The 18,507-nt window shown below is 39.0% G+C and overlaps 2 protein-coding genes across 2 annotated transcripts; both read left to right on the top strand.

Moving 5' to 3' along the window:
* Positions 1–217: 217 nt before the first annotated feature.
* On the top strand, positions 218–3,948 carry LOC125005236 (ZP domain-containing protein-like; the record flags this gene model as incomplete). Its single annotated transcript, XM_047580427.1, has 9 exons — positions 218–323; positions 416–560; positions 687–830; positions 925–980; positions 1,058–1,245; positions 1,850–2,244; positions 2,333–2,429; positions 2,500–2,680; positions 2,772–3,948. Coding segments are annotated over 9 exons (1,446 nt in total), but the record flags the coding sequence as incomplete, so codon positions are not given.
* A 6,766-nt stretch (positions 3,949–10,714) lies between these two features.
* LOC125005224 lies at positions 10,715–18,210 on the top strand. The gene is made up of 13 exons (XM_047580398.1): positions 10,715–10,880; positions 11,650–11,855; positions 11,994–12,131; positions 12,231–12,369; positions 12,478–13,105; positions 13,268–13,409; positions 13,504–13,647; positions 14,017–14,075; positions 14,701–14,891; positions 15,379–15,779; positions 15,866–15,965; positions 16,394–16,583; positions 17,768–18,210. Exons 1-13 carry the CDS (start codon positions 10,764–10,766, stop codon positions 17,902–17,904), a joined length of 2,592 nt encoding a protein of 863 aa, XP_047436354.1. The 5' UTR covers positions 10,715–10,763; the 3' UTR covers positions 17,905–18,210.
* Positions 18,211–18,507: the final 297 nt, after the last annotated feature.

The following is an 18,507-nucleotide window of genomic DNA, read 5'->3' as shown; positions in this document are numbered from 1 at the left end:
CACAACCGCTCTAACAACAACTACCACCATTCCAACAACCACAACCACAACTGCTCCAACAACAACTACCACCACTCCAGCAACCACAACTACCACCGCTCCAACAACAACCACCGCTGCTCCAACAACTACCACCACTCCAACAACCACAACCAAAACCGCTCCAACAACAACCACCACAACCGCTCCAACAACAACCACCACTCCAACAACCACCACAACTGCTCCAACAATCACCACAACTTCTCCAACAACAACCACACCATATTTCCGAACAACAATTGCTCCACTCAGCAAGATTCCTCTGCAATTTACAGTTCATGGTATGTCAATGATTTTTATTTGAAGCCTTTTTTAAATATTAATTCTTTATTAGTTTCTCAAGTATCTGTTTCTCTTGTTGTCTGACTTTCAGTGGAATCACACAACGCCCCTTCATGTCTTGATGGTGATTATTTTCCCATTTTCTTGTCACCAACTCCGGCAAATGGAGTAAATCTTCCAGCATTTGTCAACCACACCCTCGAAATCACAGTCAGATCCACAGCCCAGTTCACCACGTAAGGAGGTTCAAAAATTGTTGTCAGTATTTTGGAGCATTAATTTTATTAATGTAATTACTATGCCCAAGTGGCTTGTTTTGCAGTACCCACATTAAGAATCACCAAACATTGCTTCTCTTGTAGGATTTATGACTTGATTGTGACAGGACCAAGTAGCATTACGAAGCAGAAAGTCTCCACAGGACTATATACAATACAATGGACGCCAACTGAACAGGATGTCAATGATCACTTTCCAATCTGCTTCGTTTCTGAAGCAAGAGACAGGTGAATTTTAAATGAACAATAATTTATAATCATACCTACCATACCTACTACGGTTCTAAGTAAAATTGTTCTTGTTATATTTGTATTTGTCAAGATACCAAGTCTATCAGTCAGAGCTTCGTTGTGTGACCGCTGATGTTGGACACCAAGGTTAGTTGTGTTTTAATATTTCTGCTGTTAAAGTTCACATCATCACAGTGTCAGATCATTTTTACCAATCTGTTTAGAGGCCACTGTGACGTGTAATGAAACTACGATAACCGTGGAAGTGGAGAAGTCGTACCTCATCAGACGCAACTTGGACAACCTGCATCTGAACGACTTCACGGATCCTTCCTGCAACCTGACAACTCACTCCAATGAGACCCACCTGATGACTGTCATGTCGCTGAACGCCTGTGGGACTCATGTGGAGGTATAGTTCAGATCACAGTAGCACTTTCATGCCTTTGGTCACTGTCCACATTTGAGGAATAAAACTTATCAATCAATTAGCATTAATTAGCATCAACATTTAGCATGCCTCATAGCTTTCAAATGAACTAACTTTTACCTGTACATGTTTGTTGGACCAAACTTAAAGCTTGTGACATACTTCCTGATGTTTTCAGAAATAGTGGAAGTGGATGGTGAATTCATTTATTGCAAATTTTATAAATTATTTATGTTTATTTATTAATTCATGTCTGAGGAAAATGTTGGTATGGACATTTAGCCAAGAAAAATGTGTAAAATTATCATTTTATTATACCTGTTCATTACTGTGTCCATTTTGCTAAGCTGTTAGCCTTGGCGGCTACAAGACACTTGACAGAAGTGCTTTCATGAACTATGTCAGATGTTAACAATTGAACAACTATTTTGTGTATGCACTTCAAATGATGTATGAACAAACTCAAATGTTCAATGTAATGGCAGCATGAGATGTCACCATGAAAGAATGAAAATTATTTTTGATTTATACATGACCTTACATCTGCATGCACATACATTTAATTTACACTTCCTGTCACTTTCAGGAGGACGAAGACAACATCATCTTTGTAAACGAGATCTCATCTGCTGACCCAGATGAGATCATCTCCAGGCGTCACGACGTTGAGATCGTCTTTTCCTGCTCTTATCCAAAGCGAACCAACCTGACCCTGGGCTTCAGGCACAAAAACCCATACGCCTTCACAGAGAAAGGCTTCGGTGCTTTCACCTTTCAGTTTGAGTTCTTTGAGAGCCAACGCTTTAGGAAACAAGTGGACGGCAGCACCTACCCAGTGGAGGTGTACCTGAAGCAGATGATCTTCATGCAGATTGAGGCGACCACCAACATCCCCAACACTGAGCTGTTTGTGGAGTCCTGCAAGGCGACTCCCTATGACAACCCCAACTCCCGCATCAGCTACACCATCATCGAAAATGGGTACGAAAAATGCTTCTGTGTGGTGGTTGGTGGTTATGATAAATGATGAGCCTTTTATTTCTAAAACATTTGAACTGCTCTGTCACAGATGTGTGAAAGACAAAACTGTGCAAATCTACCCCAGCTCCAAGTCTCAGTTCAGATTTGGAATGGAGGCTTTTGAGTTCATCGGCGCTCATGATGAGGTGAAAGATTTTACTGTTACTTTTACATTGTGCAGAATAAGGAAATGGTTATTAATGAGTTTATGTGCAGGTCTACATCACATGCTCCGTCCTCCTGTGTGAGAGCGGCGCCTCTGGAACCCGGTGTTCTCAGGGATGCATCAGCTCCAACTCAGGGACGCATCGCAGAAAAAGGGAAGCTGCAGCTGAGACTGGAAGACACTCCATTTCCCAGGGACCTTTGCACCTGGTCAAGACTTCTGACAGCCAATGTGAGTCCAGATTAATTGAGAATAGTATTTCATCTGTGTACAGATTGACCAGCAGAGGTATGATCCTGGTTGTCTTTTTTCCTTCTTTAAGCATCCGGGGTGAGCATGAATCTGGGCATGAACCTGGTCTTCGTCGGCTGCCTCCTGGTATGCGGGGTGGTGATCTACAGAGCAAAGAGGTCCAGACCTAAATACCAGGCCCTGCCCACCTCTGAGGAAGACTAAAGACCACATTCATTTAAAGACAATGAAGAGAGGTTTTGTTTTGGTTTTGGTGTTTAAAATGCTTTGAGGTTCTTTTTCTTGGTGTGTCAGGGTGTGAAAATAAGAAGGTTTAAATATAAAAATTCACAGACTTTAAACAGTTACTTGCAGAGATGTTAAGGGAACATTGTTCTCTATAAGGTATCATTATTCTAATGAAGTATCATCCAAAGTTTTCCTGTTTGTGAGGGGTTTTGATTACAACAGGTTATTTGTTTCACTGTGGGCTGATGTTATGCATCTTTTTCTAGTTTAAAGCACACAATGCGACTGCCGTGAAATTGTGGATTATTAGAAGGTGTCAAGACGGAATCCAAAAACTTTGTAGAATGGGATGAGCAGACAGGATTTGATTGATTCCGGATTATAGTTATTATAGTTAAAAGGATTATGACCTTCTAGATTAAACCCCAGATTTTAAAAAATCTTATACAAACAAAGTTGTTAAAATGTACTAGTTTTAATTATGTTGCAAATGCATCTAATAGGGGTTTTTGTTTGGTTTTATTGTCTTTTTTTTTTTTTTTTTTTACTATAAACGGATACAGGTACACATAGTGTAAATGGACAAAGGGCAAATATGTGCATTGTTGTGTAAGTTGTTCAGATCTTATAAGTGCTTCTTAAAATGGCTGGTATGTACTGTATACATGAGTCTGCAAAGTGACACCCATTGTTGTGATAAGTGAAACCCTTCAGGCTCAAGTGCAATGTGTCATCAGTGTATTTAATGGGGCGAGGTTCCCAGTGAATGTTGCAGGAGATCAGTGAGTTATTTTTAGCTGTCTTCACTCCCAAATAAATATTTTCCCCTGTTGTTTGAATGTGATTTATTTTTGGTATTGTTTAAACTTTAGTTTCAGAAGTAATGTGTTTTCAAGAGGATCTTTAGAGTTATGAGCTGCACCAAATGTTGCCCAATGCAAAAGAAAATAATTATTTTGTGGATGGGAGGTTATTGTCTGCATCTGCAGTACACAAGTGCGTCCCCAGCCAGCACTAGAGATCTGATCTCAGTTTCTTTTTAATAATCCATCATTATTTAGGGTAAAGTGGAATATTGTATCAGGTGCTTCTAATCTCTACCCACTGCTGGATCAGAACCAAGAACCAGGTACAAACAAACCTGGATTATAAGTTTCCACCAAGTAATTTCTGGTAATGAAAGAAAATAAATACATCATGTTTATTGAGGAAATACACAACTACACTTTATACTTCAGTATGATCACCTTCATAATTAACTACATGTTTATATAGAATAGAGTAGAATGCCCTTTATTTTCATTATACAGTAGAGCTTCTCCTTTCTCCTATTGCACAGGTTTTTATAGGGTGGTGACGGCTCTTGGAAAGAAACTATTTTTTTCAGCCTGTTTGTCCGTGATCTGATGCGCATGTAGTGCCTCCTACAGGGCAACAGTTCAAACAGCTGAGGACTGTGGTGTGAATTTAATGACAGACTCAAACTCAGGCTTCTCTTATTGAATCATTCCTGAGTTGATTCTAGTTCAGATCATTTTCTTTTTTAGTTTGGTTCTCAGCTTCAGGTCCAGGTCCAGAATTTGTTAAAAGTCACTAATGAACAGGAATACACTAACACCAAATTACCAACCATAGAAATGGGCCAATTGAAGAAAATATCACTTCTACAGAATATATGTTCATTTTGGTGCATCACACCATCAGACATGTATGCCACAGTACAGGGATTTTTAACTCACAGCGAGGTTTCTGCACCAAATACGTTTAATAAATACGTTTTAACGTATACGTGTTAAATACGTTTAACAAATAAGTTTTAATTTTTCAGGGGATGATACTGTTTTCTTATGCTGTCCCAATATAGGTGAAGGTACCCTGTTGCTATAAGTCTAAAAGACCAAGGAAGAGCAGAAAAAAAAGTTGATGTCCTTTTCCAAGAGTTTAAATCCATGCTTTATCTCAGATGTTTTTTCCATCAGGCTGCCTGGCAACCTATTTTCTGCTGAGGCTGATGTCATCAGTCTAAATTAAAATAGTGATGAGCAACGCTGCAGCGATGAGTCAGTGACACCGATGTTACTGAACCAGTTCCACACATTCTGCAACAATAATTCTTCAGCCTTTTATCAGCTCTCAACCAGGAAATCATCTTAAATATGACCCGTCTGATAAAGTGAAGGAGGCCAATAGATCCTTAAAAGCTAGACATCATGCCGAGATAATTAGGATCAATGAGTCTGGAGAAGGATCTAAAGTCATTTCTAAAGCTTTATGGCTTCAGTGAACCACAGTGAGAGACATTATCCACAAATGGTGAAAACATGAAACATTGATGAATCTCCCCAAAATGAGCAAAATGACCCCAAGAACTCAGACATGACTCATCCAAGAGGTCACAAAAGACCAACAACATCATCCAGAGAACTGCAGCCTCACTGAGCTCAGTTACTCCACCATCAGAAAGAGACTGGGCTAAAATGGCCTCATGGTAGAGTTCAAGACCAGAACCACTGATGGGCTACAAGACCAGAAGGACCACCAAACGTCTTGATGATCCCCAAGACTTTTGGAAAAATACTCTGAGGACTGATGAGACAAAAGCTGAACTTTTTAGAAGTCTGGAGTGAAAGTAACATCACAACAGTGGTGGTGGTGGTCTGAGGCTGTAGGTTTGGATTTTCCCTTAATAATGAAAAAAAAAAAAAAAACTTCATTTAGAAACTGCATTTTGAGTCTACTGGGGTTATCTTTGTCTTGAGTTTAAATGTGTTTGAAGATCTGCAACGTTTTCACATCACTTTGATTCATATTAATTCATAATAAAACTGCTACTAATAGTCCCCATTCTCTTTGTCTACTTTCAGGACCTGTGTGAAAATCTCTCTGTGGTTTTATGTCACTTAAAAAAATGCATAAAAACCAACAACAACAAAAAATGATATACAAAAATAAACATAAAACAAACTAATGTTAGTCTCTAGTGGTTTAAAAAAGTTGTGGAAGTGAAAAGAAGTAAATGCAACAGCTGTAGCAAACCTGCTCAATTTATGTTTTGTAAAGTGAAACCATCGGATCAATGGTTACATGGTTACAGAGAGCTTATTGTTCTATTCAGTGGTTATACGTGTTTGACTGATGCAGTGCAAGGGGAAATTCTGAGGTTCCCATAAGTCGCCGCCTACTTCTAAAGCTGAAACCAAACTGGTCTGATGAGAGCGCGGTAACACATCAAAGTGCTTTAATTAATCTGTTACAAAGACATTACTTCATCAGCCTGTTCTCAGAGCGCGTCAGAGCACATTATATGTGATCGTTATCAGGGGTTACCAGGGGTCCACCCTGGACAGGTCTCCAGTTCATCGCAGAGACAAACAACCATTCACACTTACACTCACACCTGGGGTCAATTTATAGTCACCAATTAGCCTAATGAGTAGGTCTTTGGAGGGGGGAGGAAACAGGAGTACCCAGAGGGAACCCACATAGACACAGGGAGAACATGCAAACTCCCCCCAGAAAGACCCGAGCTGGACTCGAACCATCAGCGCAACTTTGGAAGTACATGACCTAAAAACTGTTTTCATTCTTTCTGAGAACACTGAACAAACATGCTCTCTCTTCAAAAGAAATATTTCTGGATTGAATATTGAATGTTATTGAATATTTTCAGTAAAACCATTTCAAATGCATCATTTTATATGTGAGGATCTGGAAAGAGGCTGAGACGTGACCTGTATGTTCATGGATTTAAAAATGAAAGTTCAACCAGTCAGGCTTTTGGCTGTGTTGAACAAAACGAAAGAAAGAAAAACAAAAGATGCAAAACATGTTTCAAATCTCATCTGTCAGTGTCACGCAACTGTGGTGATCAACAATTACTCTGTATCACCATCAACAAAGGCAACAAAGAAGAGGAATGCGAATAATAACAATAACAAGCCATGAGAATCATTCTCCAACATGTTTGCTGTGTGGTGACCTTGATCTCTGTAACCAGACACACCAAGTTTTGTGTTGTTGATGTAATTCAAATTATTTCTGTCATAAAAATGAACTGAGACGTTCCTTTAACATGTGGCAGGTTCCTGTAAAGACCAACCCTACCATACATCTTTACACACACAAATCATTAGAGCTGCAGTATCTAGATTTTCTCAAGTCTCTTCCAGATCTTCCTATCTGCATTTTCTTTTTTATCTTTTCACTTCTTGAGCTGCCGCGTCAACAAAGATCTTTAGAGACTGACGTGTTTATTATCCTTCAGACATTCAGGTGAAGTGGACCGTGAGCCGGCATCGTCCCACCTCCTACGTCCAATTAATGACAAGCGTGCAGGTTTCTCACAGGTCTGGTTGCATGCAGACGGACATCTGATCGCTGCTAAGCCAACAGTAACAATCCAGGGTATGCGTGCCTGTACTTCCTTGTAGATTTGTAGATAAACCCTGCATTGACTGAGGTCTGGTTACTGGAACTACTTAAAAAATCTACTTCTGACATGATTAATAATGAGGAGAAATGAGGTCAGTGAGGAAGCAGGTGCTTCAACACATTCATGAACAAGGAGATTTAACATGCTGAGCCACACAGCTGTGAAATGCACTTAAAGAGTGGATGCATGATAGACTGTGCAGGTAGTAGATTAGTAATAGATTAGTTCTGGTGATGGGAAGAAGCAACGTCAAGTTGGAGCTTCTGAAAATTAAAGAGCAAGAGAAGAAAAACACAAAGGTGGGTTGACAAAGGCAGCATATTGTGTGTAATGTCAGGACTGCTGCCGGTGACAGAAAAAGTCGAGATGAATAATAAATATTAAAAAGAAAAAGTAAAATAGCAGATTCAGTGCAGCGATAAATAATGGGAAGCATGGATTAACAAAGAATGACATTATACTATACTTATACTATAAAAGTAACTAGTTACCAGGGAAAGTAACTATTAAGTTATTCTTCTTTTTTTTTTAAGTTTAAATATATCTAATAATTTGGATTTTCCTTAGTATTTTTCACAGCCAGTTGCAGAGTAGAATTATATAGACACGTACTTACACAGAACCTTTAATATTTATTGCACCTCAGACCCCAACTGCTAGACATACACCACTTTCACATCGAAACGTTGCAAGGAAATAAAGTGTTAATAGATGATTATTTGTTCTTAAATGATGTGAATGAGGTAAAAAGGTGCAGGGAAATACTCTGATACTAGTAAAAATGTAGAAAGACATAAAAGAAGAGATGTGTTTTCAACTTATTCTGCAGGATTTTCACAAAGTCACTTTAAACAAAAATTATGTTTGTACTTTACCCTGCGGCCTGATTAAGTAATATTCATACTTATTTATAGTTTCTCTTACTACACACAGACTTTCTACCGTTAATAGATAAGTATTTGTTCTCAAATTATATGCAGGGGTTAAATTATGGAGGTAAAAGTTCAGGAAAATACTCTGGTACTGATACAAAATCTATTCCCATCAGTGATGGTAAACCATTACAACCATTACTAATCATCTAATAATAAATCAACATCAGGTTGAGGAGTTTCCAGGAGGGACAGAAAGGGACAGAAAGGTAAAAAAATGAAGATGAACCAACGCTGGAATCAGTGTGGACAGAGACAGTGGAGACATCTTGGACGTCTTCTAAGACTCTAGACATTTAGGACCGGAGGAGGACATGGAGGAGGATCCTACTACTCCTGCTCCTCCTCTGCCTCTTTCCTTCCCCTCATTCTCCAAAGGTGAATTGATTCATTGTTCAAGATAACGTTGAATAAAATCTCTTACACTTCTTTTTCTTTTTCCTCAAAAGAACTGCTTTTATATAAATCTAAAAACCACTGCTTTCCTTTTCCATATATTAACACTGTTTTGCACTATTCAACTCAGGGTAGCATCAACCACTTATTGTATATTGTCATGCTCTACGTCATGTTCTTATGTTTAGTCTACTCTGTATATACAGGATATATTTTATGTTTTTGTTTTTTTATTTTTACATATTCTCATTTTTTGCACATTTTTTGTTTAGCTGCTGGAACATAGGCATTTGAGGAGGGTAATTTCAATCCTGTGTATTGTTGCACATGTCAGAATTGACAATGAAGTTGACTTGACATGACTTTATTCTTCATTTTAGTCTAAAACCAGTTCTGGAACTGAAGAAGCTACTTGGATGAGTGGCGAAACGTCTTCAAGAAAATCTACAGTCACTTGCCCTTATTCAATGCCTTTCTGGATTACCATGACCTGCATGAGCGAGAACCTTCACAGACAACTGTCTGGTCTGGAATCGGTTCTGCAGCAGACTAAACAACTCCCCCCAAAAAATGTCCCAGAGCATCACTGGTGTCCCACTGCCACCTCTGGAGGACATTTACCAGTCCAATGCAGCAGCAGGGCTTGTAACACTGTAGGAGACATCCTTCCCATCACCTGTTCACTCTGCTGCCCTCTGGAAGACAATTCATGTCACTGGAGAGACTGGAGAACAGTTTCTATCTAACAGACATCACTGAGCAGAACTCCCCTCTGCAAACATCAGTGTCACGTTAGGCTAAACGTCAGTTCTATTAATGATGAGTGGGTGGGTGTGTGCACGGGTGAAGCAGGGAGTGTAAGAGTTTGTGGTTGAAGAGAAGAATCGTAATTTCTTTGTATGTCGACATGCAACGACAATAAAAGGAGCTTCTGATTCTTTTGTTGTTCACATGACCTGTGTCTTCTCAGGCTGTTGTCTGTGAGGGCCACAGAAAAGGGAAAACAAACTGTGCAGGAGCCAAATTCATTTTTTTGTTTGTTTGTTTTGCCCCAGGTTTATTCTTTGGTGACCTGTCTAAATGTCTGACTACACACCCCCTTTCCTCTCCTTTGTCTTGTTTGGTTATTTACAGCTCAAGTTGTTTGGCTCAGGTAGAGCAGCACCACACAGGTTTCTGATTTGTCTTATCTGACCGTTCTTGATTATTTTTCCTAGTTAGCCAATTGGGGCTGTTGTAACAGGAGCAGCATTTATCTCAGCAAATAAACAAGTTTATTTTTTATTTTATTGGTTAAATAAAACGTATCTGTCTTTAAGAAGCATAAATGAAGCCAGAAGGCAGCAGGTCTGTCCGGTAAAACTTCCTTTATAAACTGTATATAAAGAACAATGTGCTGCATCTGTTCCAATCAGCACTAAGTTCCTGGCAACTGCATGAATGCACATAATCCTGCTTTGAGAAAGAGAAACGAAAGGAAGGCAGAGACACATTTCTTGGAATTGTTTGTGAGTCAAATACCATTTGACTGATGTAGTTGCCTCAAATTAGCAGAATCAAACATACGAGAATAAATAAGCTTCTTATTTATTAACTGTTTATTTCCATTTAAACTGTTACTGCTGATTCTGTAATGATTAAACTACAAACTACTTTCAATTCTAAGAAATGAGGGTTACACAAAAGAAATTATTTATGATATTATTTCTTTATTCACTCATCAGTGCAACAATGTGAGTTTAAAGTGTTTTTTTAACACGATTAAAGTGGGAAAAGTAAGCACGGTGAGTGAGATTTAATAAGTTTCAATTACTGACATAGGCCACGACCACACGACCTGCTGCCAGCTCTGAGAAATATTAGGTTTCATTGTTAAGACATTTATACGTTCAGTATTAATCGTATTTGTTTAGTCAAACCAGTTTTGCTGCAGCCCCATTGTTCTGAAACATAGCATGCATGCCACAAAACTTTTCCAGGTGACACCTGCTCTGCAGCCAGGTGTGTATATAAGGATGCTGCAGGTGGACGTGAGCGACAGAGACGCTGGAGACAGAGGTGAGTTTAGGTAGCCATGGCATCTTCTCTGGTCATCCTGCTTACGCTGGTCTCACTGGCGTCTGCATCTCATCACTACGGAGGAACCGTGTCCTTCTCCTACAAGGGAAGAAACCCCGATGGATCATTGAGGGTGAGACACTTATTTAATTTCTCTCATGAATCCCAACATTAATTAAATGTTGAATTACCGTAGAATTATTTGTTTTTACAGAAATTAGCTAGGGCAAATTTTCAATTATGTTATGTTATTATGTTTGACTCAAAGCGATTTTGAGGAAATTTCATGAAATTTTCCTGTTTGGATATTTAAATATGTTGCTGACGTCACTTATGATACATTAATGTACCCTAAACTTCATAATCTGGCGATAATGCCGGTCTTGTCAGGTTTGGATCGGACAAATGCTTTGTAAATATGAATAATTTAAAAATAAGTACTATTTTGAGCCCGCTGGCGGGTTAAGTAATCAAACTGATATTTTATATGATTTTAAAATTTTGCCTCTTCATGTATTCAATTTCTAAGTAACTTAAACAAAAAAAAAAATAAATAAATATATATATATAAAAATGCAAAACAAAAAAATCTTGCCGTGCTTCCAGAGTTTGGAAAAATAATTCTGTTTCTTAGACCTGGAAAAAAAATGTACCGTCCCCCAGCCGGCCGCTGATATCTGGTCTTGGGTTGAGTAGGTGGTCTTTAATGTGAACCAGAACCCATTGTGTTCACACTACCAAAGGAATGAGGTCAAATGTGTCCCAGACCTTTATTTTAATCTTTGACATTCGTTGTAAGTCAAAAATCCAAGAAGTGGCATTTTTTTGTTCTTTTATTTATTTATTTTTTTTTATTATATCAGCATACCGTTTTAGATTTTCCTTAATTGTCCTGTTCACAGGTTCACATCCGCAACAAAGATACATTTGATGGATGTCAATACTATCACTACTGGAGTTGTTACTCCGGCAACTGTGGCTCCCTTCGCGCAACACAAAATGCCGTATTGGACAGTAGCACTAATGCACCAATCTACAACAGCCAGTGGTGTGAAACTGAATACATTGAGAAGAGGACCCTCTTCACGGACAAACCTTTTCAAATGAGGCAGGCTTTTTCTTTAGTTACATGATATAAATATTGTTGGTGCTGTTCAAAATCATCTTCATGTCAAACGTCTCTGTTTGATGTGTTTTTTAATTATAAAACGTGAAGATTAATGGGACTTGTTTCCATTGAACACAGGGCAAGAAGCTGTTGCTGGATATCAACACGTAACAACGTTGCCAATTGGCGTTTGTCTACTTTTGTGGATTTGGGGAAAAGATCTGACACTGGAGAACCAAACAGATCACCAGCCACCGCCATTCTACCCCTCCTGAGGTAATCTTTGTGCAAGAAATTGATATCTGATGAATTTTGAAAATGTCAGACTGTGGTGTCATCTCATCTGTATTATATGTTCCATTTGTGTCTCTTCAGAGTTCCTCGGAACTGCCCACGGTCATACAAGCTGATGGACTTTGACCCTGATGGTGACAGAGTCCGATGCAGATATGGAAATATCTTCGATCTAGAGTGCAGCTCATGCCACCTGCCTTCAGGCTTCCAGTTAGATGAGGTTAGTTGAACAGTTTGTTTCCTCGTTTATGATGCATCATGAGTGTACAGTATGCAGTGGCTGACTAACTGTTCACCTGTACAACTAACTGTGTTTATATATGTTTAGAACTCATGCACACTACACTATGACAACTCTACAAGTGCCGACTACAGAGTTTTTGGACTTGAGATGGTGGTTGAGGACTTTGCACGACAACACATCACTCTGCAATACACAGATGGAACCAGTGCCACAAGGTTTCCACCACTCGCCAGGAGAAAGAGGCAAGCTTCATGGCCGACCACATGGCCGACCACAACCACTACTGCACCCTCAACATGGTGGTGGTGGCATGCCTCAACTACAACCACAATGGACCCATGGACGACTACAACCACTACAACCACTACTGCACCCTCATCATGGTGGTGGTGGCATACCTCAACCACAACCACTGAAGCACCGACTACAACCACAATGGACCCATGGACGACTACAACCACTGCAGCACAAACTACAACCACTACATGGCCACATACCACCACTACAGCACCAACTACAACCACTACAGCACCAACTACAACCACTACAGCACCGTGGACAACTACTACCCCATGGCCGACCACTACAACAGCACCAACAACAACCTCTACCACAGCAACTTCTATGCCATGGTGGTACTGGCACACAACCACTTCACCTCCATACTATGGGACACCTCTCAGTAGACTCCCACTGCAATTCTCTTTTCTTGGTGAGTGAGATTATTTTTATTGTACTCAGAAGTACCTCCACATATTCTTAACAAGGCATCATACAGTTTAGTTCATCTACAATGAGACTGGGAGACCTCTGATGTTTACCAGGCAGTAAATCCAGCAGGTACTATATTTACTTCACATCTTTTACTCTCCAGTGGACCCCTCGGTTCCCTCGTGTGAGGAAGGACTCTACTTGCCAAAGTTTTTGGATCCGACACCCAGAAATGGAGCCCGGCTCGAAGCAGAGGTCAACAAAGAATTGGAGATCAGAATCAAAGCCCAAGCTTATTACTCAACGTGAGTGAGACGACGCTTGATCAGTCAGAGCGTCATAATTTAAAACAAAATCAGCAATAATGAGCAAGTTTCCCTTGTTTTTGTTTTTATACAGATTGCAAAATATCATAATGAGCGGGCCAACAAACATCACCAAGCACAAGACCACACATGATGAGTTTGTCATTAGGTGGACACCCGTGGCAGACGACCTGAATGATCATTACGCAATTTGCTTCGCTGTTGAATCCACATCAGGGTGAGCTTTGGTTTCCGTTTGTGACAGAACCGGTTTAATTCGGTTTGGAAGTCAACTGTAGCCTGGTTTGAAATGGAAAATAAATCTCTAAGCCAGATTTCAATTTAAATGAATTTGAATTATACCATTGCTATGCTTTACTTTTTATAGATCGAATGTTTACATTTTTATTAAATCAGACACAGGGCAGTTGTGTATTACTATTGAAAATATCAACCTTTTGGAGACTTTCTGCCCTCTAGTGGCCAAACGTGTATGTGTGCAGCTTTAAAATGACTAGTTTGTGGGATGCAGTTACAAAAATTACAGAGTAGCGTAAGCAAATCCTTCTCTTAAATGTTAAATAAATGTTCAACAATCCTTTTTCAGGTCCACAGTCTATCAGTCCGAGATGAGGTGTGTTGTGGTCAGCGTTGTCAAGGAGCATGGTGAGTGTAAAGGCCTCTCTACTGTGATGAACTGCTGAATTTAGGTGCCAAATATTGGAGGTTTGTTTTAGGAAAACAAAACAAAAAGATTTCTTTTAAGCTGAAATATAATTTAACACTTAGAATTATGATTTTGTGTGTGCATAATCATCTGAAAAAGTGTTGAGTCAAAAATTGCAGACCACTTTGTTTGTTTGTTTGTGAGACCACTGTGCTTAAACTTTACAGCAGGAGAAAACATGTCCACTGTCTATTTTCCAGCTTCAACACTAGATTGCACTAAATCCCAAAGATTATTCCTTTAAAGCTGCATCAGATCATTTTCTACCACTAGAGGGCAGGAATTCAACAAAAAAACCTGTTAAACTTATTTCCTGTAATACACAACTGCCTTCCCATGATTCATACTTGTAGTGCAGTTAAAATGTAAATATTTTAAAAATATAATTCTTGTATGAAGTATTTTGAATGCACTATATATATGTGTGTATATATATATATATATATATATATATATATATATATATATATATATATATATATATATATGTTACAATATATGTAATATATGCTTTATTTTTAGCACAATTCATGTTTTGTTTTAAATATAAATCTCTGGTTCCAGTGAAAGTCGATGTGATCTGCACCGAGTTCAACATGACTGTAATAGTTGACAAATCAACCTTCTCTGGACTTGACGAGGATCATCTGCGCCTCAGCGAATCCAGCAACGTTGACTGTAACCTGAGCACACGTTCCAACAGCACTCACATCATCGGTACCTTCCCCCTCAATGCCTGTGGCACCCAGATCGAGGTAACCAGGGTCATTTGTTCCATCATGCAAACACCAACTGCTCAACCTCTCATCTTTCCAGCGTTTTTGCAAAAAAATAAAATAAAAAAAATAATCCTATTTAGTATTTATGACATAGTCAAAGTAAATTCAATGCTGTTGATGAACATTTTGAACTCAGTCATGGTCTTGGTTTCTTTTTAAAGTCAAGACTCTGAAGTTTCTATCATAAAAGTCAGAATCTCTTTAAGTGGTTTTGTTCTGGAGGAATCAAAGTTGGCACAGAGTTAAAAAATAACAAGTTGCTGGATTCACCTGTTTTGAAATAATGTGTTGGTTGAATCCTATAATGACTTTTATCATTAAAATCAGAAGAAAATGACATTTTGCATCATGCAGCATTTACTCAAACACAGCTCGTGTACAGAGCTCTGTTCCATAGACCACCCAGCAGCATGTTCAAGGGTTAACAGCGTGAGGACTGATAGTGGACGTTCTACATTTGCAGGAGGACGAGACAAACCTCATGTTCAAAAACGAAATCACCACATACGACAACAGCAGCCATCTGATCACCAGGCACCACCTGCTGGAAGTGCAGTTCTACTGCTCGTACCCCAAAACAGGCAACGTGACGGCGGGCTTCACGGCGCACAGGAAGAACGTGACCGTGTGGGAAAAGGGCTTCGGCAAGTTCACGTACCAGTTCGAGTTCTATGATGACCAGACATACCTGCACATGAAGGACGAAAACACCTACCCTCTGGAGTACTACATCGGGAGTCGGATCTACATGGAGATCGACGCCACGTCTTCAGTCAACAACACTGTGATGTTTGTGGAGTCCTGCAGTGCCGCACCATATGACATCCCCAACTACCAAAATACCTACTCCATCATTGAAAATGGGTGAGCACGAGAATACGAGAACACCATTTGTAGATTATTTGCATTTGTGTTGGCAGAAATTAAATGTTTCTCTTTTATCTGACAAGGTGCAACGTGGACCCGACCATTCAGATCCATTCCCCTGACAAGCCGACGCAGTTTCGGTTCAGCTTGGAGGCCTTCAAGTTCATCGGCCTGCATGACCAGGTGAACGATGGGACTGTTTTATATCTCTAAATACAAGGATGAACAGATTCAACTCATTGGTTCCTTATCTGACAAACTGCAGCAAGAGTTATCCAGTCAGTTTATTTAGGAAATTATTTAGGAGACTGACCATCATTTGGCATCAGGTGAGAAGTTTCTTAATTATGGTTTAATAGTGCAAGAGGTACTACTACAATAGAGTTACTACTACTACAAGAGAGTAAAAAAGAATGCAAAAATATATTTTAGCAGTGAAGGCAGATAACAGCAGCAACGGTAAAAATGTATCGCACAGGTTAAAAACTGAGTAGAGAGAACTGAGATGAGTCAAAGTTTTCTAACAAACACAATTTTTAAAAACAAACATGACTGATGAGTTTCAGGTTGACAGAGCAGGCGTCCACTGACGTATGTGTGGTTGCATTTAGGTGTACATCAGCTGCTCGCTCATGATGTGTGAAGCAGGGAACCCCAACACCAGGTGCTCGAAGGGATGCATCCGTTCTACGCAGGCCAACAACCGCAGAAAGAGAGAGGCCACCATCGAGAGCACAAAGCACTTCGTTTCCCAGGGTCCTCTGCGCCTGAGGAGGTCGGTGGAAAGCAGCGGACACGAAGGTAAAAGGAAAACAGACAGAGGTTTCTCCTTTTTTTCTCCGTTTTTAGAATCGATCTTTACATCAAAATATCGATACCAAGTCCAATATTAAAACTTAAAACTTTGATGGCACAGAAACTGTGATCAATTCTAAAAAAATAAAAAATTTGAGAAAAGGAGCACAGGGAGATGAGACAGACCTCTATGATGGAAGTCCGTAAATTCAGAGAGGAAAATAAATCCAGTGGTCGTCACTGGGATATCCACATAGATCATGTTAATATGCTGTAAATGGGGACTGATAGAGAATGTAGAATGAGACCTTTGGTGTCAAAGTTCAGTCAAGTTCTAAGCTGAAGATCACTCTGTCTGCTAAATGTTTTTTAAGTTCATTATGATCATGTCTTTACAAAATCCGTAAATATTTATTATAGAAACAACCGCTTATACAAATAAAAATGACTAGATATTACTAAAATGTCACTAAATAACCGTTAATAAGAACCATCTTCTAATTATATAAACAATAATACATGAACTTATTCAAAATTAGTTTTGATTGTGTTCTTTTGCTAAGTTGAGATATTTCTGTTTTGGGCAACATATCAAATTTTATATGGAAAATAACAAATTGTATCTGGGTCTGAGAAATCACCTTCATCTAAGTTACCCATTACAAATGCAAGAAATCACACCTGTGTTAAATCCAGATCACATGATATGCTCCAAGGTTTGTTCTTCCTCCTCTTTCTTAGTTATTTAATATAAAGTTGTGTGAGAGTCAAGGGGGAATTATACTTATAAGTAACTTTCAATTTCAATTTACTCAACTGTACATATAATATTTAGAAGAATCTTTCTGTAAAAATGCCATTTGGTGATTGGTTATAGGCGGCCATGTTGATTTCACGCCTGAAAACAGACAAAATGTGATCAACTATGATGAACTCATTAAGTCCCACAATTATATATTGAGCCTTTTAAATGTGATTTGTTCAGATTGTTTTTAATTGTGCTGTTATACAGAGGTATGAAATATATTTTTCATAATTACATTCACATAAAAGTCATAATTGTATCGGTATCGTTAAGGATATTAGAATATTGGTATCACTTGGTATCGGATCTAAAGTTAAAGTAGTGGTATCACACGTCCCTACTTTGGGTCTGGGAACTGACTCTGTACTTCTCTGTTTTTTTCCAGTGGTCAACCTGAACCTGAACCTGGCGTTCATGGCCGGATGTTTGCTTGCGGCTGTGGGCATGGTGTGTGGAGTGGTGGTGTACAAGACCAAGATGTCAAAGGTCAAATACCAACCTCTGTCTACGATTGAAAGTTAGACAGCAGAGTGCAGAATACACATTCATACACAACTTCTGACTACATTAACCTTCCTTGATTATTTTGTGCTTTGGATTTGGGTGGGGTTTTTTGTGTGTGTGCACTTAAATTAATTTGATCTGATTTTCTTTAAATGCTAAAATCTGCAAGTGCAACAACCAAAAGGACGATCAGCTAGTACTGCAGCTGCTGGGTGATGGTTCAGACATGAAGAATTGGAAGTGCTTCTTGTTATTAGGTATAACAGCTATGATTGAATAAATCTGAATCTGAATAAATGAGATATATTTTTGTCTTAGGCATAATTGTTGTCCTTTTATTTCCACCGCTGCACAAACACACATTTAAACCAATAATCTGTTAAATATGTTCTGATGATGAACATTTGTGCTGCAACGGGAGATCAAAAACAATCCAGTAATTATTGTTGATGTGCGTCTGTGACTAAAACTATCAGAGCTGATGCTTCAGTTTGGAAATATCAAGCATTTAAACATATTAAGCAATAAACAGATGAACAAATCGACATCTTTGGAACTTCTGGAAGAACAGAAGTGGTTCTGTTCTGTGGAATAGGCTAAAAGTCTTCTAGTTTGACACAC

This window comes from Mugil cephalus, chromosome 3 (genome assembly GCF_022458985.1).
Source record: "Mugil cephalus isolate CIBA_MC_2020 chromosome 3, CIBA_Mcephalus_1.1, whole genome shotgun sequence".
In the NCBI taxonomy this organism is placed as follows: Eukaryota; Metazoa; Chordata; class Actinopteri; order Mugiliformes; family Mugilidae; genus Mugil; species Mugil cephalus.
Note: the sequence above shows the minus strand (reverse complement) of the source record. Positions and strands in the feature narration are given on the sequence as shown.

Bases quoted from the DNA above. Each gene is read 5' to 3' on its own strand.
- LOC125005224 (XM_047580398.1), top strand. From the start codon at position 10,764: ATGGCATCTTCTCTGGTCATCCTGCTTACGCTGGTCTCACTGGCGTCT. The intron at 11,856-11,993 runs GCAGGCTTTTTC...CATTGAACACAG, and splicing joins GACAAACCTTTTCAAATGAG to GGCAAGAAGCTGTTGCTGGA. The intron at 13,410-13,503 runs GTGAGTGAGACG...GTTTTTATACAG, and splicing joins GCCCAAGCTTATTACTCAAC to ATTGCAAAATATCATAATGA.